General features: G+C 38.6%; 1 protein-coding gene across 3 annotated transcripts in view; it reads right to left on the bottom strand.

Annotated features, from left to right (window-relative positions):
* FGD4 (FYVE, RhoGEF and PH domain containing 4) overlaps positions 1–24431 on the bottom strand; it is a 202178-nt gene that overhangs the window by 113901 nt on the left and 63846 nt on the right. The window contains exon 1 of one of the 3 annotated variants that reach the window (XM_032349954.1): positions 23234–24376. The exons of the other annotated variants lie outside the window; for them this stretch is intronic. Within the exon in view, the coding sequence (XP_032205845.1) occupies positions 23234–23243 (10 nt within the window). The 5' untranslated portion in view covers positions 23244–24376. Of the gene's footprint in view, positions 1–23233; positions 24377–24431 lie in introns of those variants that run through there. 3 annotated transcript variants of the gene reach the window in all.

The following is a 24431-nucleotide window of genomic DNA, read 5'->3' as shown; positions in this document are numbered from 1 at the left end:
AAAATAATAAATCTTTTTAAAAAATGCTTAAACTTTGGGTGCCTGGGTGACTGAGTGGGTTAAGCATCTGCCTTCAGCTCAGGTCATGATCTCAGAGTTCCAGATTGAGCCCTGCATTAGGCTCCCTGCTGGGCAGGGAATCTGCCTCTCCCTATACCCCTCACCCTGCTCATGCTCTCTCTTTCTCAACCCATTTCTCTCTCAAATAACTAAAATCTTAAAAAAAAATAAAATGCCTAAGCTTTTTAAAAACTCGTTCTCATGACTTTGGTTATTGAGGAAACAGCTTTCAAAGCTGTTCTTCCTCTGGACATACTGAAAATTGCACCTGTGGGACTTTATGGTGACAACCCAATGTTCTGCTCTTTACATAGGCTTCAGTGTAGGAAGTCAGTTGACTTTACCCTGTATCTTTGCATTCAACATGCAATACTCAATATTAGCTATTTCTGCAACTCCAATTTTGTGACCTTGGATAAGCTTCTTAATCTTTATAGGTCTCTGATTCTTTTCTGTAAAATGAGAGCTGTGAAACAAGATGATCCTGACAGATCCCCAAAATAGGTAACAATATGTGAAAATTATATGAAATTATGTGAAAATAAATATCTAGCAATATATAGCAGGGATCTAAAAAAAAATCCAATAAATTCCATCTGTTTGCCTTATGGAAAACATACCTTGCCTCATGATCTTATTAATCTGAATTCAGGACCAGAAAACTGGTGAAAAAGTAAAAAGAACACAGGATTTACACAAAGAAGAAGGAAGCAAAGGAGGGAAGGAAAGAAAACAGCTCCTTACAAGGGAAGTCAGTAACTCAACACATTTGTTACAAAAGAACAATCAGCCTCAGTGTGGGGGTTATTTGTAAAATATGGAACTTTTCTAAGAATAAGGTATTGCTAGACACCCTCAACCCAACTCCATCAAGCCTCCTCTAAACCTAAAGTGTTGGCAACTGAACCAGAATAGGATGTGCATGCTACACAAAACCATTCCAAAACATGCTGCAGCTTCCACAGACCCATTCATTGCCAATTGTTACAAAGTTTGCCTCTACAGAAGCAGAGCAGGAGTTACAAACACAGAGGAGGAAGCATCTCAGAAGAAACAGCCTCTGATAATAAAAAATACAGCACACTCATACAGAGGAACATCCTGTCAAATTCAATGTTGGCACCACAGATTTTGGGTGAGCTTGCATCGTTCACACACACACATTAGATAGAGGCTTTCCATCCCGTAGGTCTATATCTAACACAAACACAAAATTTTACTTGTGTATAAAATCCATTCACTCTAAGCATTTCTTGAAACCACAGCAATATGGAATTGTTGGAGAGCGTAAAAGAGAGCAATTTTCCATAAACCTGTTTTTAAATGTCATGTAACATGCAACAGCATCAATACCAAGGACATGTGAACACAGCATCAGCAATGACAGCATCCGCAGTTTCTTCTCCACATCAAATCCCTAGTGTTCCATCATCTCAGACAGCTCAAGGGCCAAATGGACCACAGCTGCCCAAAAGCATTAGCTTCAAAAAATGGGATTCGAAAACTACTCCCAAAGCAAAGAGACAGACTCAGTTTAGAAGTTACAAAGAATGTGGCAATAAAATGCAGGAAGAAAAATGTAAGCATTTAAGTGCTATTTATTACCTCTGCAGTCTACCTGTTCAAATGTAAGTCAAGTCAGGTAGCATTCCAGTATGTGTCAAAGGAAACAACAGAAGTACTTGCTTGCCCTGTAGTAGAGGTGGGTTGATTTGCTGTCTACTCAGACTGTTCTGGGTTTGAATCAGTACAAGCTATTTATTCAGAGTTTCCAATACATCAACTACATAATAGTTTCATAAGAAATAACTCTGAACCAGGGTTAACAAACATTATAAAACTGCCTTTTGGTAAAATCCTAAGTTGTACTGAAGGACTGAAAAGTAGCATGCCATCAGTTTGAAAAGTTGGAAGAAGGCTCAGAAACCACAAAAATCTAGCACCTACAGGTAAGGACAGTGAGAATCAGAAAGCAACACCTGGCAGGAGACCCAAGAAGAGAGTACAGTCTGAACTTGTTACAAGACTGTGGACATGATGCTGGGTCTCACTCCCGACAGTGTTCATGAATGGAGACAAACACCTCACCGCCTGCAGTAAGAACCACCAGGTCCCAAAGTCATATCCCCTCAAACGAACTCACATAGTTCTATGACCGTGCACTCCCGTCCCTCGGGTACGCTGGTAGGGATCTCAAATGCTCCAGGAGTGTCCCAGCTGTCCAGTCCTATTCATTAATTTCTGAAAGAGCAGCCTTAGGTTTCACCTCCGTGGTTTTCAACACATTTAAATATGCTTGTGGCTTCACTATTTCTTACTCGGAAAACTCAGTCAAGGGTGATATTAATAAATATGCTTACAAGTGAAAATAAATGACTATGTGCCTGCCAATATCCGTAAAACGCCGGGATGAATTCTGACATGGATACCCACTGAAAGCAAACACAAACTTTTAACTTTAATTCGGTAATGATAAAAATGGTAAAGAAGTTCACAAACACTAGAGAACTTGAGAAATACACAGATTGATCCAGCCTCCCTCAACTGCTCAAGCAGTTGTGCTCAACCACACCCCAGGCACACGGATGCTCACACACGCTCATTTACTCAGAGCCTTTTTCAGGTTTTTAAGATAATGGGTAACTAAAGCAACATGAACATCCTAAATATGGATGCTTTTTGAATATTTCATTTCCTCCTTAAACTTACAATGCTTGTGTTTTTATGGGTGAAAATTTCACCCCAGTAATACAAGATTAGCCTAAAATTTCTTACAGATGCTAAGGAAAATTTCAAGCAGAGACACATTATTATTGAAAAAGATGCTTTTTAGAGCAGGTATATACCTAATTTAATTCTTCATAGTAAAAACAGTTCGAATAATAATAAGGTATATAGATCAGTAAGTGCAAAAGAAGGTTAGGATTTTAAAGTAAACTACAGTTAATACCAAGAACCCACAACTAGCAGTCAGGCCCCAAATCCTGTTCTTGAAGTAAGACCATGAGTCCTTGACCAATACAAGGTTATCTAATTTTATACTATCATTAAAAAAAGAAAATCAAACAAGGTAGGGCCTATTAGCAATGACCTTTTCTAGCTCTCCAGGCAGCCAATGACCCACCGACATCAATGTCTAAGGTGACAGCCAAACAGCACAATTAGAAGGACTCCAGCTGCATAAGCAAAAGCTTTTCTTTGCAACCCTTCCTATAGCAAATAAAAATGGCAGACCTAGCAAGACTCAGAGAGCCCTTGGTACTATGGTTTAAATGACAGAAAAACACAAAAGGAGTATCTGGAGTATAGACAGCACTCTTTTTGTTTTTCACTTTTATATTTTAGGGCGCTGTTTTGGGGAAGGGGATACAATGCTGCTTTACAAAGGACATAGAAGTCCCTTGTTTGAGCTACCAACCTCTTAGCCACACAGAAAAATGTCAGTCATCCATTTGTTAGCACCAAAATCTCCTTCGACTGCTTACAATATGCACCACACATTTTAAGGGGCTGTTGAACCAGAAAAACAAAGGAAGCCCTTGAAAAAGAAACCCAGTTCCCTAGCACTGCCCCTGCCCTTATCACTGTGCCTGCATGCCTGCCGGTAAAGCACGGTCACATTGTTTCCACATGCTCAGGGCCCTCGAAACTTGTGCAAAAGCATTGCAAAATAAAACTGCATCAACATTGCATTTCAAAACATGAGCTAGTAGTGGAAGGTCAGCCATGTGGGCTAGAATAATCCTTAATTAAACCATAACCTACAAATGTCCCTGACCTGAGACATTTTCTTATTGAATGAACAGGCATAAGAACATGTTGTGGCCATGGGCGTATTTCAAAAAGAATATGGGTATAACTCAGACACCATTAAAAATGACTGCCTCTTTGCCCCTTTCAGAGGTCATAACACAATTTCACAGGCACAAAGCATTTAAAATGATTAAAACGCCATTCTTTCATTTTTTCCATCAACATAAAATTGTACAGGCATAATTAAGCTGCTCAGATTCAATACAAGAGAAGTGTATAATGCTGGAGATGTGTTCCAGAAGAGCTTCTAGCTCCGGTTCCTGGGACCACATGGAGATAGTGCCCCACACCAAATGTAGTACAAACTGGATACACAGAACTGGGGTTACTTACCTTATAAAAGCTGGATGTTTTCCTCTTGATTAGAAGTCACAAATGGTTTAAGTAAAACTCCCTTCATTTGTTCTTCCAGCGAGCCAAATCTAGCTTCGCATTAACCCAGTCCATTGCAGATAATTTCACACAGCACACGCTTCCCAGTTCCCAGCCCAGCAAGGATAATCACATTCCAGCGGGGAGTGAACAGATGGTGGATTCCATGGTAACCAGCCCTCCTAAGGCGATTGGTAGAAGTGTGTGACTACAGCTTATTGGGTAACAATCACTGTCTTTGTGCTCCAGCCTTGCAAATCCTAAAGGAAGCAACATATAGCCACTCACATGCGCAAGGGCTTGCCTAGCAGGTGTTTGGCTATTTAAACAAGGCAATGCAGGCCAATTAAAAGCTTTTCAGCGAATCTACCCTTGGTGGTTCAAAGTCCTAACGTTTCAGATAATGTCTACTGCTCATTCAGGGAGAAAGGTCACAAGCAGCTTAACTTGAGAAACAGAAAATAACACTTGAAAGTTAACTTGAAAATTCAAGATAAAGCAGTCTAGAAATCTAAGCTGCATCAGCAAATCGTTTTCTGATTTGCAATCCACATGAGAAGTGGAACTGGTTTTGTATTTAGATTTATTTTAAACAATATAACTTTTAAATTTGCTGAACTACCTTAGTTTGAAAATAAGTTTTCAAAACCAATTGTTTTATAAATGTGCACCTAGTCATTTAAAAAATAACTTGTATATATTCATTTTTACTGTGTTTGTGGATTTTGGGGGTTGAGGGGAAGGCTATTAAATTTAAACTTTTCATTAGAGCCTTACCCAATTATGGGATTGAAATCTCTTCGTTAGGTGCTTCCCACAGGTTTAATTTGTTTCTGCAATCATGAAAGTTAAATGCTGGGTCAGCAGGGAAACAGCTTTCCCCTCAACCCGTGGAGCTCAAGAAATCAGAGGGTAAGTCCTTGAAGGAGCAAAATGGCTGAAAACCAAGTACAACCTCACACCAAAACCAACTATCAGAAGTAACGCACAAATCTAAAACAGATAAACTCCAGATACTCCAAAAATCCATCAGAAATAAAATTTTAAAACAGCAAAGAAATAATTAGGATAAGCCTAAGGTAAAAAGAAAACAAAACTTTTACGTTATGACTAGAAGTAGGTATTAATTGCCTTCACAGTTACTTCCTATCTTAAATTGAGGAGTTCTTTTCCTGGCAAGAACATAAATGAGACAAATATCGAAAGGAAAGAGACTAAATTATTTGCAGATGATGATTCTATCTTAAAAAAAAAAAAAAAAAACAGAAATCAAGTAGGCTATTATTTATAGTACCAGAAGCTCAGTGAACTATCCAATAAATTAATACAATTCCTTTAGAAGAGCAAAAACTATCAGAATACCAATGAAAGGGGAATTACTAACAAGGGCAAGGCAAAGTATACAATTCATGAGAATAGTAGCAAGAAATTTGTGTGAACTACCTGGGGGAAAAAGAATGAATTCTTACCAGAAGGGGTAAAGGAAAATGAAATGAAGACACCTAGTATTTTGTTGAATAGAAATATCTATTTGAAAGACGCCAAGTTTTCCCAAATTACTGCAGAGTGTAGTAGTAAAATTTCCAACATACTTTAGAAAATAAATTTAACAAAGTGACTCTAAAGTTTATTTGGATTTCAAAAAGATGAAAATACCAAAGAAAATTCTATATGAGATAAGTAATAAAAGGTAAAATAACTATACCAAGTTTTTAAAATATGCTATAAATACAACATACTGATACCTCCCATATTATATCTCCAGGAAAAACCTCTTTCTCATTGAATTCCTAATCTAATTACCTATTCTGCCTGGATGTTTAATAAATATCTCAAATCTAAGTCCCCCAAACTCAACTTCTGATTGTCTCCCCAAACCTACTCCTCCTGTATCCTTCCTTGTTTTTGGAAATGGCAACTCCACTCCTGCAATCATTCAATCTAACACCCAAGAAAGAGCCCACCTCCCAGCCTTCGCTGACACATTCTCATCCAACCTGACAGCTCATGTCATGAGCTATTTCTTCCAATCTGGCCACTTCTTACCACCTGGTCTCATAATAACTTCCTAATTAAACTCTGCTTCCATCTCACCTCCTACAGGCTGCAAACCTAAACAGACAATGCCAATTCTCTTCTCAAAACTGCCACTCCCATTGCACTAATACAAGTCCCATTCTGTGTGACGGCTTAAAAAGCCCTTGATAACCGGGCCCCCTCCCATTAACTCACTCAACTCCTTTCCTACAACCTTCTCCTGCCTTCCCCAAGCTCTCCAAGCAGTCTGCCCTTTTGTCCTCTCCTCAGCACTTCCTCAGTAACTGGGACAGCGATGGTGTTTCCCACAGGCCAGTTATCTGTACCCATCCCCCCAAACCCCACCAGACTGTGAGCCCCTCAAGGCCAGGGACTTCCACTATGGACTCTGTGCTCCCAGTGCCAAGCAAAGGTCCTTGTGTATCACGAGCACTTATTAAATCTGCAATGAGTAACAGCTTGCTGCAGAATTTTTTATTCCAGTGCACCTTTAGAGACAACCTAACAATCTAATAATAAGTGAATGATTACACAAGAATGCGTGCTTGATGGAATATCATGTGGTTATTAAAAATAAAGTCACAAAAACGAGGAGAATGATGATGGCATATTAATAACAATATACAATGAGCCCTTAGTATGTGCCAGGCATTGTAATAAGCACTTTACAAATATTTTATTCAAACTTCACAGGGACTTTAAAGTAGATCTTATTATCCTTGTTTTTTAAGTGTGGAAACACAGACTCAGAAATTCAGCTCGGTGTCCTATGTCTCAAGGCTAAAATTTGAACCTCATTTGTGGCCAAAGCTTGGGTCTAAGTCATTATTGCTACACTCCCTCCTGGAAGTAAAAGGGGAAAAATAAATACATAACTGAACACTCACTATGAACAACTACATAAAAAGGAAAAGATTCTTAGGAACAAAAGCCTAGGCTTACCTATCTCAAAATTATAAGAGCAGTTGTGAGGAAGAAATATTGGTGATATTGTCTTTTCTTCTATTTTCCAAAATTCCTAATATCAGGAATGATTACTTTCTAAAAATAATATTTATTCCTACTACATGTCCTCTTCACTATTCATTCCCCTGTGTTCTTGGGTGGATCTACTAAGTAGCAAGCCACAACAAAAAAATCTAAAAATAACTTGACTCACAATTTCTTGAGAATTGATTCTATGGGAATTCATGAGAAAGAAAAAACAGTGGCAGATTCAAGAAAGGCATGTCAACAACAGTGTCCTCTTCAGAACCATAGTCAACTCTGGGCACTCTGACATTGTCTACAACAACAGCACCTCAAGCCATATTGCCCAGAATCTAGTAACAGGACCTCCAAATGTAAGCTGTAGGGCAGGTGACAGAGCCAACAATCCTCAGAAAGGTTCTCAAGCTGAAAAAGTGTTGGAAGCAAAGAGGCCCAATAATTTATCTTCTTCAGATGCTGGGCGGGCAACATCACTGCCTAGAATCTGTTAGAGTAGCGACTATGCCAGCTAAGGGAGGAAATAACCTTGTGAGCATAGTTCTATCTCCCTTCACTATTGAATGTACCTGGTTTCATTCCCCCTTATTCAACCTTTATCTCTTTCTTAGCAAGAAGATACTCTTAAGTCAGAGGTCCCCAACCTCTTTCAAATTATGGAGCCCTTAGCCTCTCAAGGCACTCCAGGCCAAAAGACATCCCTAACGGGCTCATTTACTTCGTGTTTAGGTACAAACAACTTAATAACGATTTCTAACCCAGCAACTTAGCATTATTTGAAAATGTAATATAAAACATTCGGAAAAAATAAATTTTTCCAAGATTTTACTTATTTGAGAGAGAGAGAGAGAAAGAGCATGCGCACATGTGCCAGTGAGGAGAGAAGCAGAGAGGGAGGGAGAGGGACCAGCAGACTCTACGTTGAACATGGACCCCGACTTGGGGTTGATTCCAAGACCCCAACACCATGACTGAGACTCTGACGGAGTGAAACCAAGAGTCGGATACTCAACTGACTAAGCCACCCAGGCACGCTGAAAAATACTCTTACTCCACTCTTAAATCACTATGTCTACTTACTAATGGCATGTGGGTGCCTGTTGGGTTTGGGTCCTGCAAAACCTCTCACACCACAGGATCTAATAGTAGACCTTGCCATCCTTATTCTTGCTTCACATGGATTTTTCACAGGTATTTGCTTGTTATCACAATAACCTGCCAACACCCCAGCTCTGCAAAACTTGGATGTCTCCTAAAGAAATACAGTTCAATCTAATACTAAAGCAGAAACACCTAGAGCTAATATAGTTCCCACAGTGTTTTATAGATGTGACGGTGCTTGTCTAGAAATGTTAAAATGTCCTGCAGGCAGCACACTCCAGTGAGCTGGGGGGCTATGCCCCCCAAGCACATAACCATAGGGACATATTTTGGCAATGATGTTTTTAAGCTCTTAGATTTGTAGTGCCCCATGACAGAAAGACTCCCTAATTAGAAATCCAGAAGTCTGGACTGCCTGCTTAGCCACTCATGACATAGGCACGCCATTTTGTCCTCTCTATCCTGTGTGCTTCCATCACAAAACAAGGGAGGTAGGTTAGATCATCTCCAACATTCTCCAACATTCCTTCCTCTGTTGGAGGAAGAGGGTTCTTCCTCGTTCTTACTAGTTTCAGAGGAAAAGGAGAAAGGGCAGAACAAGTATTTATTTTCCAGAAGGAAACCCAGACTAAAATTCATGTGTGCCATGATAAAGTTTTGAATGTGAGGTGTTACTGAAGTACCAGGTAAGGTGGTAAGTGGATCCCACGTAGGGCACACTCTGAGTGACCCTGTCACCAGTGCCACACTTTCGGCACTTTCTACTCTTAATGAAACTCCTCTAGACAAAAGGTTTGTATGATTAAGTGACTAGATATTGTCAGGGTTGGAGTATGATAATGAAACAGATTCAAATGACCTATCCTGATTGGAAATCAAATTTATCATCTATGCCTAAGCAGCACCAAATTAAACAACAGCACTAACCAGGTACAGACACTGAAACACAAAATACAACATTCATAAAGAGGTGACATTTTCTCAGATATTTATACCGTGTTACCAAGAATTTTGTATTCTTAATGAACATTCTATTTTTTTTAATTTGACTTTTTTTTTGCAATTAGTTTTTAAAACAATGGTTTAGAACAAAAATGTAGGCAAAGGAAACAATGGCAAAAGCTTTTGCAGAGCAAAGGAAACAGTCAACAAAACCAAAACACAGCTGACAGAATAGGAGATGATATTTGCAAATGACACATCAGATAAAGGGCTAGTACCCAAAATCTATAAAGAACTTATCAAACTCAACACCCGGAGAATGAAAAATCCAACGAAGAAATGGGCAGAAGACATGAACAAACATTTCTCCAAAGAAGACATCCAAATGGCCAACAGACCCATGAAAAAGTGCTCAACATCTACGGCATCAGGGAAATACAAATCAAAACCACAATGAGGTACCACCTCACACCAGTCAGAATGGCTAAAATTAACAAGTCAGGAAATGACAGATGTTGGTGAGGATGCAGAGAAAGGGGAACCCTCCTACACTGTTGGTGGGAATGCAAGCTGGGGCAGCCACTGTGGAAAACAGTATGGAGGTTCCTCAAAAAGTTGAAAATAGAGCTACCCTATGACCCAACAATCACACTACTGGGTATTTACCCTAAAGGTACAGATGTAGTGATCCGAAGGGGCATTGCACCCGAATGTTTATAGCAGTAATGTCCACAATAGCCATACTACGGAAAGAGCCCAGATGTCCATCAATAGATGAATGGATAAAGAAGATGTGGTGTACACACACACACAAACTCAGGAATATTATGCAGCTATCAAAAAACCTCCAAATCTTGCCATTTGCAATGACATGGATGGAACGAGAGGGTGTTATGCTAAGAGAAATAAGTCAATCTAAGAAAGACAATTATCATATGATCTCACTCCTAAGTGGGAATTTAAGAAACAAAACAGAGGAGCATAGAGAAACAGAGGAGAAAATTAAACAAAACAAAACCAGAGAGGGAGACAAACCATAAGAGACTCTTAATCATAGGAAACAAACTGAGGGTAGCTGGGGGGGAGGGGATGGGGGAAATGGGGCAACTGGGTGATGGACGTTAAGAAGGGCATGTGATATAATGAGCACTGGGTGTTATATAAGACTGATGAATCACCGACTTCTACCTCTGAAACTAATAATACATTAATTAATTGAATTTAAATAATTTTTTTAAAAAATGTATTTGCAGGGTAAAGAGCATATTATGAGCAAAAGAAAATAAATGAAAACAAATGAAATAAAATGGAAATAAACAAATGGAAATTTTCTGCCTAGTTTGCAAGGGGTTAAGATGATATAGTAACAAATCTGGTCTGATTTGATGGAAGCAAATTTTTTTTTAATTGCCCATCATTCCTCTCTTGTGGTTAGCATTTGAAAGAAGTACTTTCCTTTCTAGGACTTGCTACCATATTGTAAAGAAAACAATTATAAGGAGGATAAATCTATATCAGGGGTCTCATATACTAGTCATTTTCCATGCAAGTCCAACCATCAGATAGATTCAGGTCTAACAATGCGTCAGGATATTTTCTTAAGTAGGCTCCATACCCCACGTGTGTCTTGAACTGATGACCCTGAGATCAAGAATTGAGCCAGCCAAGCACCCCACAGGGATATTTTTATTTACAATCAGAAGAACAATGTCATAGTCCAATGTGAATAACGGGATCCAATTTTTCACATCATTAGATTATCTACTGCTGTCTTCCATAGGGTAATATTCCCTCTCCTTCCAAATCCTTCACTTTGACTCTAAAACCCACGCATTGGGTCCTAGTCTGTTGCTCTCCCCATTCTCCATTTGTACCCACATTTTTTTTTAAAAGAAGTGATTCATTTAAGTTGGAATCTAGATGTTTTAAATTCTTGTGTAAGAAAATTCCAGAAATATATGAAAGTTGAAGACTCTTTACAGGGAGTACATATGTATAATATAATATACATTTCTGCTAATGTACTAATTATATTAATTAATTACATTAGTAAATACATTTAAGTTAAATGTTTATGAGAGGGTGCAATAAGTGGAAAATGGGATAAGAACAAAGAATGTTATGTAAGCAAGACATTAGGTTTCCACAGTTTGCAAAGTGCCAACCTAAACTCTATAGGTAAGAAAAAGGAGACACAGGCTCCTTTTTCCAAAGGAGTCCTCAGCATGTTTAAGAAACAGTTTTACCTCTGGTGCAGGGGTGAGAGCAGGTATGGTGCTAACAAGATAAAACAGTGATGGGGCACCTGGGTGGCTCAGTGGGTTAAAGCCTCTGTCTTTGGCTCAGGTCATGATCCCAGAGTCCTGGGATGGAGCTCCACATCTCATCGCATAGTGCTTTCTGCTCAGCAGGGAGCCTATTTCCCTTCCTCTCTCTGCCTGCCTCTCTGGTTAATTGTGATCTCTGTCTGTCAAATAAATAAATAAAATCTTAAAAAAAAAAAAAAAGGTAAAGCAGTGATAGATTTATAGTGCTAGGGAAGTGGCAAAGATACATCACACAAATGTCATTTCATAAAATTATCAAAATGATCAACATTATGAACATTCTTTTATTTTAATAGACTGAGATAAGGCCAGAGTGAAAATGACAACCCAGGTTTTGTGCTCATAAAACTCAAGGCTCAATAATTAACACTTATAGCTCAAAAAATAAATATCCTGAAAGATAACCCATGCAAACCACTATTACTTTTGATCAAATTTATTCAAAACTATTGAGCTTAAGTTGTACAGGATTTCCTTTGTTAGGAAGGAAAGCAAATCCTGCAAAAATAATCAACCGAACCTTTATTGTTGAAACCTGGAGATTTATTTATGGCCTATCTGGTCTTATAAAATCAATTCTCTCAACCTAACTTCATCTCTCTATCATAAGCCCAAACCCCAGAGAGGAAAGTATTGAAAAGAGTAGCCAGGCTTTGTGAGCAAGAATCCTTTAAGACTAGGACTGAGGTAAACTCAACTGTGAACATTGGAAGGTGTGTGTGTGCGTGTGTGGTATGTGTGGCAGGAGTGTGTGTGTGTGAGGGGGTATACATACGAATATGCACATGTGGGGGAGAAGGGTGTGTGTGGCACATGGGACCTAACAGCAGATTCTGAAAAATTTCTTCATCTGCCCTGTAAATTATTTCTAAATGCCCTGGGTTCTCTTCTGAGGTAACCAGAGGATAACTGGCTGAATACCGGGGGCAAATCCTGGTTAGTTAATGCTGTGAATACAGACTGCCGAATTCTGGGCAGGATGGGATGGAAGGATTAAACTTCTTTTATTTATTTATTTATTTATTTATTTATTTATTTATTTATTTGACAGACAGAGATCACAGCAGGCAGAGAGAGGAGGAAGCAGACTCCCTGCGGAGGCTGAGATCATGACTTGAGCTGAAGGCAGAGACTTTAGCCCACTGAGCCACCCAGGCGCCCCAGGATTAAACTTCTTGTCCCTAAAATATTAGTGGGGTGACTTCTGAGCTCCAACCTGAGCTTTGAGACTTGCATCTAAGAAACTAGGCACAATACTTGGTACCTTTCTCTCAAGAAGTTCAAGATCACACAGGTGAACTCTCTTTGAATACCTGGAAAACTATGCAGGTCTAAGATGTTTTAAACATGTTTGAAAGTAGCGTGGTGGGACACATACACAAACAACTGTTTACTCTGTGAGCCAAGAATAGCATTTCTTGTCATAAAACACACACACACACACACTTAAAAGTTTCTTCTAAAATAAAAAACAAAACCCCTCTGAGCTTCATTCATTTTCTTGTCAAGCTGTCCAATCTTGTTCCTTTCTTTCTCATTTGCACTTCTCAAAAGGTGAGACCTCTACAGTCAACTGCTTCCACTTCCTCAGCTCACCTCTGTCTGACCCACACGCACTGACCCTGCTCCCATCAAGATCAGCAGGGACATTCCAGTTGCCCAACCCGCAGGTCGCACTGTTCCGTTCCCGTATCCCTACGCTGTCTTTCCTGCACACGTCTGGCTATGCTGACCTTGTGCTTCTCTGACATTCCTTCCTCCCGTGCCACCTCACTCCCCCTCTCCTGGTTTTCCAGGACGTTCTCCTGCAACTCCTTTCTTCTCTTGTATCAGCAACTCCTTCTCGACCTTCTCCCTCTTTGGTCACAACCAATTAATCAGAGAAGGTCAGTAAATGTTCACTGAATAAATTCATAAAACACATCCCAAGCAAATGTGCTTAGATATTATACAGCAATTCATGGGCAAAATATGTAGTTATCAGTTCAAACATGGACCCCATTAACAGAAGAGAAGCTTTTCATCCCTTTATGTAAAAACAACAACAACAACAACAACAACAAAAAAAAACCAATGTAAATGATATCTTACTGAGCATAGAGCAGGAGGTGGGTCAGAGTAAAGGCCTTAGCAGCCCTCATAATAGTCCGCCCAACAACTGTACAGGAATTTAAATACTTCCCAACCACATTCTGATGCCAAACCTCATTCTTGTTTCAGATCCTCTGTGCTTGCAGTTCCCTCTGCCTAGCACATTTCCCCAAATCTTCCTCTTGCTTCCGTAACACACTCCATACAAGTCTGCGCTTAGATGCCACGTCACTTCACAACCCTATCTCTTGTGACTTTCTACCGACCCCAACACCTTCGTCTCTTTGTTGCTTAATAGCACTAATCACTGCCCAACATTAAATGTTTGTTCTTTTTCCACTCATTTTCGGGTTCCTACCCTAGACGGTAAACTCCATAAGTAAGGAACCTTTGTTTTGTTTACTAAGGACTCTTCAAGGTCTGGCCCAAAGTAGATGCTCATTAAATCTTTGCAGCAAGAACAAATGAAAAGAATAAAAAAGGGTAGGGACTGAAAGAAGACCGTGTAAAGATGGGCTACACCTCTGTAACCTATGTGGGAAGTGGCCATGAAGCCAGGTCCCTGACACATCTGAGTGAATGGGAGTGGAAATAGGTGACGAATTTCTGAAGCAAGTTGAGCAGGTATGTTTGCTGGTCTTAAACAAGCAGGCAGTAAGCCTGTATCTAGGACTAATGATCTCGACTCATCAGGATATCACACTTCGTCCAGGACTAATGAGGGGGCTCAAAAGAAAGATGGCTAGCAGCCCAGGAGATAATAAGGGATCCTATAGAGGTCACTAATATCCTAGATGCTTTCAGTGGGAAAAGTGAAAAAGAGATGTCTGCCTTAGCAAAACTGTAAATCAAGGGAAATTTTTTAAACTTTCTTTTGGCACTTTCCTATTTCTTTGGTCTCCTACAGGGTGGCTGGACAGTGACTGGTGACTTTGACACCAGATCTCCATGTTCCCTGGCTATGACCCGGACTTTACCTCACAACACAAACCTGGCAGTCATCTAAATCCTAATCCTATTCCCGTGTGATCACACTATGGGGTTTTCCTCTCAAAAACAGCAGAGTCGGGGCGACTGGGTGGCTCAGTGGGTTAAGCCTCTGCCTTCAGCTCAGGTCATGATCCCAGGGTCCTGGGATCGAGCCCCACATCGAGCTCTCTGCTCAGCGGGGAGCCTGCCTCCCCCTGCCTCCCCTCCCCCCCCCCCCGCCTCTCTGCCTACTTGTGATCTCTGTCAAATAAATAAATAAATAATCTTTTTTTAAAAAAGAAAAAAAACAAGAAACAGCAGAGTCAGCCAATCTTGGAGTCGAAAATAGCTGGCCAGTTCGTAAGCCTCCAGTTACATTCTCTTCATACATCTCCACCTTCACTGCCTTGTCCCTGGAGAGCAAGGCTGCCTCTGTTTAAGGCCAAAGGCTGATGTTTAACTGACTGAGAACCCAGGCACCAACCCCAGAAAAAAAATTTTTTTAAAGAAATAAGCAAAAGGCAATTAAGCAGCTTACTCTCACTACCTTACTATCTCTGGATAACCCCTAATTACTGTCTTGCGGTACTTATTCTGAACTCTTTTCTACACATTCATATATCATACAGATGTATATAACAAAAATGTTTTATTTTTACAAAAACAATGTATTACATATCCTGCTTTACCTGTATGAAAAATTATAGCAATTTCAGATATGCACTATGTTAACATGTTTCTAAGTGTATTTCAATAAAAAGTATGGCTTCTTTTTTCTTTTTCTTTTTCTTTTTTATAAGTAGGCTCCACACCCAACATGAGACTTGAACTCAGGACCTTGAGATCAAAAGGCACCTGCTCTGAGTACCAGGGTGGCTCAGTCTGTTAAGATTCTGCCTTCAGCTCAGGTCACCATCCTAGGGTCCTGAAACCAGGTCCTGTGACAGGCTTCCAGCTCAGTGGGGAGTCTGCTTCTCCCTCTGCCCCTCCTCCTTCATGCTCTCTCTCTCTCTAATAAATTAAAATCTTAAAGAAGAAAAGTGTCACATGCTCTACTGACTGAGCCAGCCAGTCTCCCCCACCCCCAAAGTACAACGAATTTTAACTGCTATGCTCACCGTGAAAAAAAATTCTATTTTTAGTTAACTCTTGCAAATATTACTAAACAAAAATATCTTAATGACTAAAAAGCAATGTATTTTTACAGATTAAGAAATTACAGAAATAAAATTAAAATCACCTATAAAGCAATCATGTAGATATAATCATGACCAATATTTTGATGCCTTTCCTTTAAAACATTCATATAATACACATCAGGATTGGAATTTTTCTAAATATTGTGCTCTTTAAGAAATTTTATGAAATCATTTAGGGGCACCTGGGTGACTCAGTCATTAAGTGTCAGCCTTTGGCTCAGGTCATGATCCCACGGTCCTGGGATCGAGCCCTGCATCAGGCTCTCTGCTCAGCTGGAGGCCTGCTTCTCCCACTCCCCCTGCTTGTGTTCCCTCTCTCACTGTATCCCTCTCTGTCAAATAAATAAATAAAATCTTTTTTTTTTTTAAAGAAATTTTACGAAATTTTTTTTAAAAAAAGCAAACTCTTCTTAATTAAATTAAATAAATAAATAAATAAATAAATAAATAATTTATTCTTAATTATGTCAGGGTAGATGGGGTTAAAAAGGTGACTTTGTGAGGCACCTGGGTGGCTCAGTTGGTAAAGCTTCCGACTCTTGATTTCAGCTCAGGTCATGATCCCAGGGTCATGGCATCGAGGTTCCTCCACCCCCGCCCCACCCCATTAGGCTCTGTGCTCTATACAGAGTCTGCCAGAGATTCTCTCTCCCTCCCCCACCCCTCCTTGTGTGCTATCTCTCTTAAATAAATAAAATCTTTTTAAAAAGTGACTTTGATATATAATTAAGCTATTTAACATGTTGTAGTGGTTGGTACAGCTAAGGAACATAATTTCTGTTACAGTCCAATAAATACCAGTATAGTCATTTCAAGTTTCTTCAAATAAACAAAACTTTCCACCCAAGAAGAGTTGCCTCCCAATTCAAAGGAGACTTATTTTCAGCTGATGTACCATTTTCTTCTGTAGGTTAAGCTAATTTATTGTGCAGAGTTGCTATCTGACTTTCTAATAAGGTTTCTAATGGTCTCCTAAATGCTGTTCACTTTGGAGGATTTTTAACTGTTAGCTGAATAATGTCTCATGCAAGATGAAACTCATGAATTTTAAGCAGCAACTGGAGTGCTATAATTTGATTCTTTCTTTAAAAATGGGCAACATAGGGGCACCTGGGTGGCTCAGTGTGTTAAGCCTCTGCCTTTGGCTCAGGTCACGATATCAGGGTCCTGGGATTGAGCCCCACATCAGGTTCTCTGCTCAACAGGGAGCCTGCTTTCCCCCAACTCTCTCTGTCTGCCTCTCTGCATACTTGTGATCTCTGTCAAATAAATAAATAAAATCTTAAAAAAAAAAAAAAGGGCAACATAGGTGCACCTGGGTGGCTCAGTAGGCTAAGCCTCTGATTTTGCTCCATTCATGATCTCAAGTCCACTGAGCCCCACATGGGGCTCCATGCTGACTCTCTCTCTCTCTCTCTGTCCCTTCCCCACCCACCAAAATAAATAAAAGGTTTTTTTCTTAAATGGGCAACATAGTGTTCAACAGAACTGCAATGCCAGGAAACACACACACACACACGGTGCCCTCCACAATCTGCCCTTTCCAGCCCACCCCAAACTGCCATTGCTAGGAAGAGGATCCACATTACTTTTGGTTTAACTCATGACTGCAAGATTTATGGTTTTAGGTTAAAGGATCATGTCTGGGACCAACACAGCCCACACTTACACCCAAAATGATTTATATGTTCAACCAAGGAAACCCTGAGGCCTTCCGAATCCTATAGTTTCACAAACACAAGAAATTAAAGTGCTTTCATTTCAGTAGGGTGTGCACATTTTCTGAAATGAACTAGATCAAAGTTCAGTTCCTTACTAAAGAAAGGTAAAGAATTGTAGGGTTTCTCAAGGGAAGAAATTTCTCTACTTAGTACTGAGTTATCCAATCAATTCTATTTAACAAACATTTCCCAAGAATTTTATGTCACATGCAAATAAAGAGGTTCGAAAGTTATTCCTTGCCCTCACAGACCTCACGGCCTAACACAATGGTTTCTGGGTTCAGCAACATCATGTTAACATCATTATTTCTGAAAATTCTGAATTGCCAGTTCAAATTCTTTAGTAGGTTGTATGACTATCAAATTCCTATTTCTTCCCATTTGTTTTGTTTCCTCAGTTTGTCTTTCCTTTTTTTAAAAAAGTATTTTCTAATTTCTGTTATTTTTAAGATTTGAGAGAGAGAGAGAGAGATTGAGAATACAGGAGTGGGGGGGAGGGAGGAGAGAAGCTCAAGCGGACTCCTGGCTGAGAAAGGAGACTGCCACAGGCTCAATCCAGGGCCTTGATTGAGATCATGACCAAGCCGAAATCAAGAGTCAGCCATTCATTCAACTGACTTAGACACCCAGGAGCCACCTTAATTTGTCTTTCAAAGAAATTTGTGTATTGCATCTAAGTTGCTCATAGTAACTACTTATCCCTTTAATATCTATAAGAAACCTGATATTAGAATTGTTTTTTATTCTTGATCAGTCTCAACAGTGATTTATCAATCTTACTATATTTCAGGGAAACATTTTGTTGTATTTTCTCTCTTGTCTGTTCTCTACTGCATATTGTTCACTTTCATGTTTATTATGCCTTTCCTTCTATTTACCTTCACTGATTCTAAAACTTCTTTCCTAATATAAGCACATGAAGCTGCATATATCTTTCCATTTTTATAGTTTTCTTATGGCAGAAAAGTATTCCAATACCAATTATTCCATCATGGCCAGAACCAAAAATCCTTCATGGATGCTTTCTTTGTGCTTACTTAAAAATCAAATTAAAAACCAATGAAACCAAACAAATGAGGGGGGGAAGTTCCCCACTATGTGGAACATGTATGTTTATCGAGCAAATATAAAACGCATCAGAGAGTGCAGCTAAAGAACTACGTTTTCGGTGAATGAGTCCTGTGATTCTTGCTTTCAGTCCAGTGAGAACTATAATCCAAACCTCCATAGTTTTCTGTGTATGTAAAGAAATTTAGGTGAAAAGTGCAGCTAGGAAGACTTTGCCTCAAAAAAACCGATACACTGCTCCCACCTAGCAATGCAAAGCCACTTCCTTTTCCTGCCCCTGCAGTGATATATACCCAAATGGCTGCCATTCTGTCAATAAAAACCTTTCCACAAATGGCAAATTCTCTACTCTTTCCTACAATGTGCATAGGGCACTATACTAGGTGAGGCTAGAGCAAATAGAAAACATGGCCTACACTTGAGACAACTTAAGGAAAGCCATGAAAAGAAATTAAGATGGTTTGGATTCTGGAAATGTCAAATGTCAGAATTCTCCCTTAAAATTGTGTAACAAAACTGACATTGAGATACAGTAGGCGAAGGACAGTCTTTTCAGTAAATGGTGCTAAATCCACTTAAGATCCACATGGCACAAAAAAATAAATCTTGACCTCCTACCACACAGCTTTTACAAAAACCCATTTCAGAAGAATCATAGACCTAAAAGGTTAAACAATTATGAACAAGCAATAAGCTTCTAGAAATACTATATGAAAACACCTTCACCACCTTCAGATAGGTAAAATTTTAAAAAAGAACACAGAGACCTAACTTTAAAGGATGAAACTTAAATTGGACATCATTGATGAAAGGGCACCACTAACTATAAAAAAGACAGAATTAAAGGAAAAACAAACATTTGTAACTCACTGTCCAAGGAACCATATCCAGAATACACAAAGCACTCAGACAAAACAATCTGATTTTTTTTTAATGGGCAAAAGTCTTGACTGGGAACTTCAAGAAAGAAGGTCTCTAATAAGTACATAAAAATCATTAATCATCAGAGATATGTAAATTAAAGTCAAACAAAATTATATCATTAGTTTTAAATGTTTTAAAACCAGCAGAAAGTACTGGCAGGGAATTGGAATAACTAAAATATTCACACACTACAACCACTATGGAAAACTTTTAGGCTAGCATCTCCTAAAGCTGAATATATGCATATCCTGTGACCCAATAATCCCACCAAAAGACATGTACAAAATGTTCATAGCACCATTCAGCATAATGGTCAATGTCCATCCGTGGAAATAAAGACCTTTCAAAATGAACAAAACTTCTGCTTACAATGTGTAATGGACTGGACACAAGCTTTGGAAACAAATGATCCTGGACACGAATTTCAGCCCTGCTATTTCTCATGTAATACTAAATATGTAGACATGAGTACATAAACCTGCTTTCTCCATCTGAAAAATAGGGTCATATCACCTGTCTTACAAGATTATTCTTATAATTAATCTGAGGATTAAAGGTAATATGCACATAACACAAAACACTACGTCTAATAGGTGCTCAGTAAACATTTTCTAGGATTTAGGAAATGGAACTTCTATCAGTCAGGATCAATACCAGAATTTTTAATATATAAACTCTCTTCCTATGAAGATAATGTTCCATCTGACCTGCCAAACCAATTTGTAGCATTTCTAAGTTGCCAACTCAGTCACTGGCAAAACTACACAAGAATCAATTCATGGCATTTTATTATTCAGCTACTTCATGAACCCATATGCAATTGCAGCTGTTGCCTCTAATGCCAGAGGATCAAATGAGTTGGAAAGATTAAACAAATGGGCAGGAGAAATGTCAACTAGTGCATACACTGGACAGGAGTCCAAATGGTTCAGTTACAAAGCTGATCCTTAGAAACTATGCACACTGGATGCACACTCTGAAGAGAAGCATATGCAGGTTAGGATGTTTGAAAAACAAAAGAATGATAATGGGACAAAACACCCCTTAGTACTACTGCGGTCTTCAGCCCAATTCTTAGTCTACTTTAGTCTCAAAAATAAATCTATTCATACTTGTCATTAAAGACTAAAACAAACAGGTGCTACAATAAATCTCACATTGACGACTTCTTAATGTAAGAATGTGTGTGTGTGTGTGTGTGTGTGTGTGTGTGTGTGTTTAAGGTCTTGTATTTAGTAGCAACCAGATCCTAAATTTTAAAGTCATAATAAATATTAAGAGAAATGACTATTCTTAAGTATAATATATATTCAGTAAAATTTTTACTCATTTATTAAGAAAGGTTAGGATATTAACTTATATTGCCATCTAAACTAGGAAGGGGAAGGTGGAGGTAGGGCAAAGAAAAAAGAATAAGTCTCCTGAAATCTTGAAATCAAATTTCTTTATCCAAAATAGTTTCTTGAAGAGAAAGGTCCAAAATTTCATATTTTGACTGTAGTCAAATAGAATAGCTGGTTCAATTCTATTAAAATTTATCATCGGGACTATCAAGTTTTTTTTTTTTTTAAAGATTTTTTTATTATTTATTCATTTGACACAGAGAGATCACAAGTAGGCAGAGAGGCAGGCAGAGAGAGAGAGAGGAGGAAGCAGGCTCCCCGCGGAGCAGAGAACCCCATGCGGGACTCGATCCCAGGACCCTGAGATCACGACCTGAGCCGAAGGCAGCGGCTTAACCCACTGAGCCACCCAGGCGCCCAGGGCCTATCAAGTTTTAAAAAGAAGATACATTAAAGAATTTATGAGTAATTCAAAGTAACTCTATACTCAGTTCCAGTCATTCCACAAGAAAGGTCAGAACTCTGTCTGACCAAGTCAGTGACATAGGGGCTCCATAAGAAGGGAATGAAGAACAAGCTTTTTTTTCTTCTGTGGATGAATTATCAGGAGAATCCCAGGCCACTTCTAACCTAGTGAAACAAAGAGAAAAACTCTGGCCAAAGCCCTGTAAATCTGTTTTTCTGAGGCACATCTTCATAGCCCTTACTTAATTTACTTTGTTGCATGGATCTAGTCTTCCATTCATAGGATGTTGTGCATCTAAGAATCAACCTTAGTTAGGGAAGTCCTCTTTTAGTTTTCCTCAGTGATCCATTTATTTGCAAAAGTGTTACAGATTCCACTCCAGTTTGTCTCTCTAAAGAAAGCAATGTCATCCACATTTGAAAAACAGCTAGCACAAGGCTGTCTGCCACACAGAAGCAAAAGCTGAAAAAAATGTGAAATCCATAGTTTAAACCAATATGGCACCCAACACATTTGTTTGAAATCCTAATGCAATGTTTGCGAGTGCAATTCAATTGTAAAGTGCAATTCCCACACTTTGCAAGATAGTCTTCTAATTTAAAATGATGGTATTCTCAGTTACTTTTAATCCAAAATCTTGAAAAATTTTAAATATCTAGGACATCTTTTTTTTTTTTTTAAACCCTTTTTTTTAAAAAAAATATTTTATTTATTTATTTGACAGACAGAGATCACAAGTAGGCAGAGAGGGAGGCAGAGAGAGAGAGAGAGAGAGAGAAGCAGGCTCCCTGCGAAGCAGAGAGCCCGATGCGGGGCTCGATCCCAGGACCCTGAGATCATGACCTGAGCCGAAGGCAGCGGCTTAACCCACTGAGCCACCCAGGCGCCCAATATCTAGGACATCTTATCTAAATTAATGTACTAGTTTTTAATGGAACCATACAGTTACTGAATTTTTACTAAAGATTTTTAGTAACAAGAAGTAATATAATGTTACATGGGAATGGAGAAGCATGATTAAAAAATCCACATAAAATAGGACCTCAACTTCACAGAACAAAGAGGAAAAACACCTCAAAATGTTAGTTGCACCTTGATGTTTATCTTCTTTCTTACTAAGAATAATCTTTTTAAAACTCTTTTTTTGAATAAAAACATTCAGTAGCTTTTCAGTTAAATACAAAAGACCATGAGAACATTATCAAGTCAACTAGAATTCAGACTCTAGCATCTAATTTCAAGAAATCCTTAAATTTGTACATGATCAGTGTACCTTGCTAATGTTTTCAAAGTACAGGGAATTTTATCCCCAAATAATTGATGACTAAGAGAACATTAACTACACAAATAAGTTCTAAGAAATTGATTGGAGTTTTAAGAAATTGACTGAAGTATAGCTTTTATGTATTAGAAACAGAAGGAAGAACTGGATATTAGAAATAGATAGTAAGAGGTTGTAAGTCTCTGATTAGAAGGGTCAACAGTTTCACTCAAAGCACAGCTCACGTCCATCACTCTAAGGGAACACTGTTATGCTATAAATCCCAGGGAGAAGGTCCATTACCTCAAGGTATTAGACATGGACCATAAAAAAAAGAAAAAGTACACCTTCATGCTAAAACCACACCATGAAACCATTCTAAACAAGAGCCATGATAATTTTAATAGTGACAAATTACTTGTCATTTAGTAGTAACCAAAAGACAAATACCAGTTACTTCATCTACTCATATACTTTGTATATTAAAAGTTTCAAATGTTTTTAAACCTGAGATATTTTAGAAATAGAAATTGCAAAAATAACAATACTCACAGCCCCCCATAAAGGACTTTTTTCCAACAACATCCAGCAGTGCCTTTTATTCTTCTGATTAATCATACTTTTTTCCTGCTTGTGGAGCAATTATTTGGATCTCTGATTTATGGGTAAAACCTAAAAGTCTGTATTTAGACACCAGACACGCACACATCTTCTGTCTGACATGGTGAAGAACTAACTAATAGGAAGTGCAGAGCTAGGTTTCATAACTTTTCTAGCACTGGTGTAGCCTCAAAGATCTACGCAAGTATAGCATTTCAAAATTCCATGAAGGTATTTCAAAATGTAGTGAGAGAGTTCTATGGTCCTGGGTTGGAATGGGAAGGATGGGGCCAACGGCATGTGATTTTACTGCAGTTATAGCCTATAGTTTCATAACAAACTATCCTTTAAAAACAGGCTTTAAATGGTCTTGGGATTTTTTTTCACATTCATCAGAAAGTCATAAAGAATGCTGAAAAGCAAAACACAGTGAAAGAGTGTTTATGCCCTCTGTTTCCTGAGCAAAAGGGCCTTCTATTTCCTTCCTAGGTTACCTAACAATGCCAAATAACTTCATAAAAACATCAGAATTTTAGAGGAGGAGCGTTACGAATGAACAAATTTCTCATCCTTGCCAGATATTATATCAGAAAAAATTACTGATTAAAGTCAATGCTTTAGTTAATAAATCATAGACTTCTCAAGACACTTAATGATTTATCATGTGAATTCAACATTTACATAATAATCCAAATGCTAATTTGCCTTTCATGTGATATTTAGATATTGTCAGAATCAAACTTTAATACTGAGGGTCATTTCACTTTTGCTGTATCACTTCTTCAAATTACTGTATCTCTGAAAGAATGACAAATTGAAAATAGCATACTACCTTAAAGAGCTTGAAAATATGTGAGGAAATTCTGATGGATAGAAAAAGCATTTCATGTAGCTTATCAACCAACAAGTAGAAGTATAGAGGAAACTACTTGGAGACACTCACTAAAATCATGAAGTCTTAGGAATTTAGAAACCCTCCCATTGTATGGGTGAGAAAACAGAAACCATAGGTGTCAAGGTAGATGTAGCCATACTGATCTATTAGGGAGACAAGCTATATATAATCCAGATCTTCTGATAGATTTTTTTGGGTATGATTTCCATAGAATTATATTTCTAAATTAGTTCTTAAACATGCTGTTATCCAGTA

Source organism: Mustela erminea, chromosome 6 (assembly GCF_009829155.1).
Source record: "Mustela erminea isolate mMusErm1 chromosome 6, mMusErm1.Pri, whole genome shotgun sequence".
NCBI classification, from domain to species: domain Eukaryota; kingdom Metazoa; phylum Chordata; class Mammalia; order Carnivora; family Mustelidae; genus Mustela; species Mustela erminea.
The sequence above is the reverse complement of the archived record's forward strand: the minus strand, read 5'-3'. Positions and strand labels throughout refer to the sequence as shown.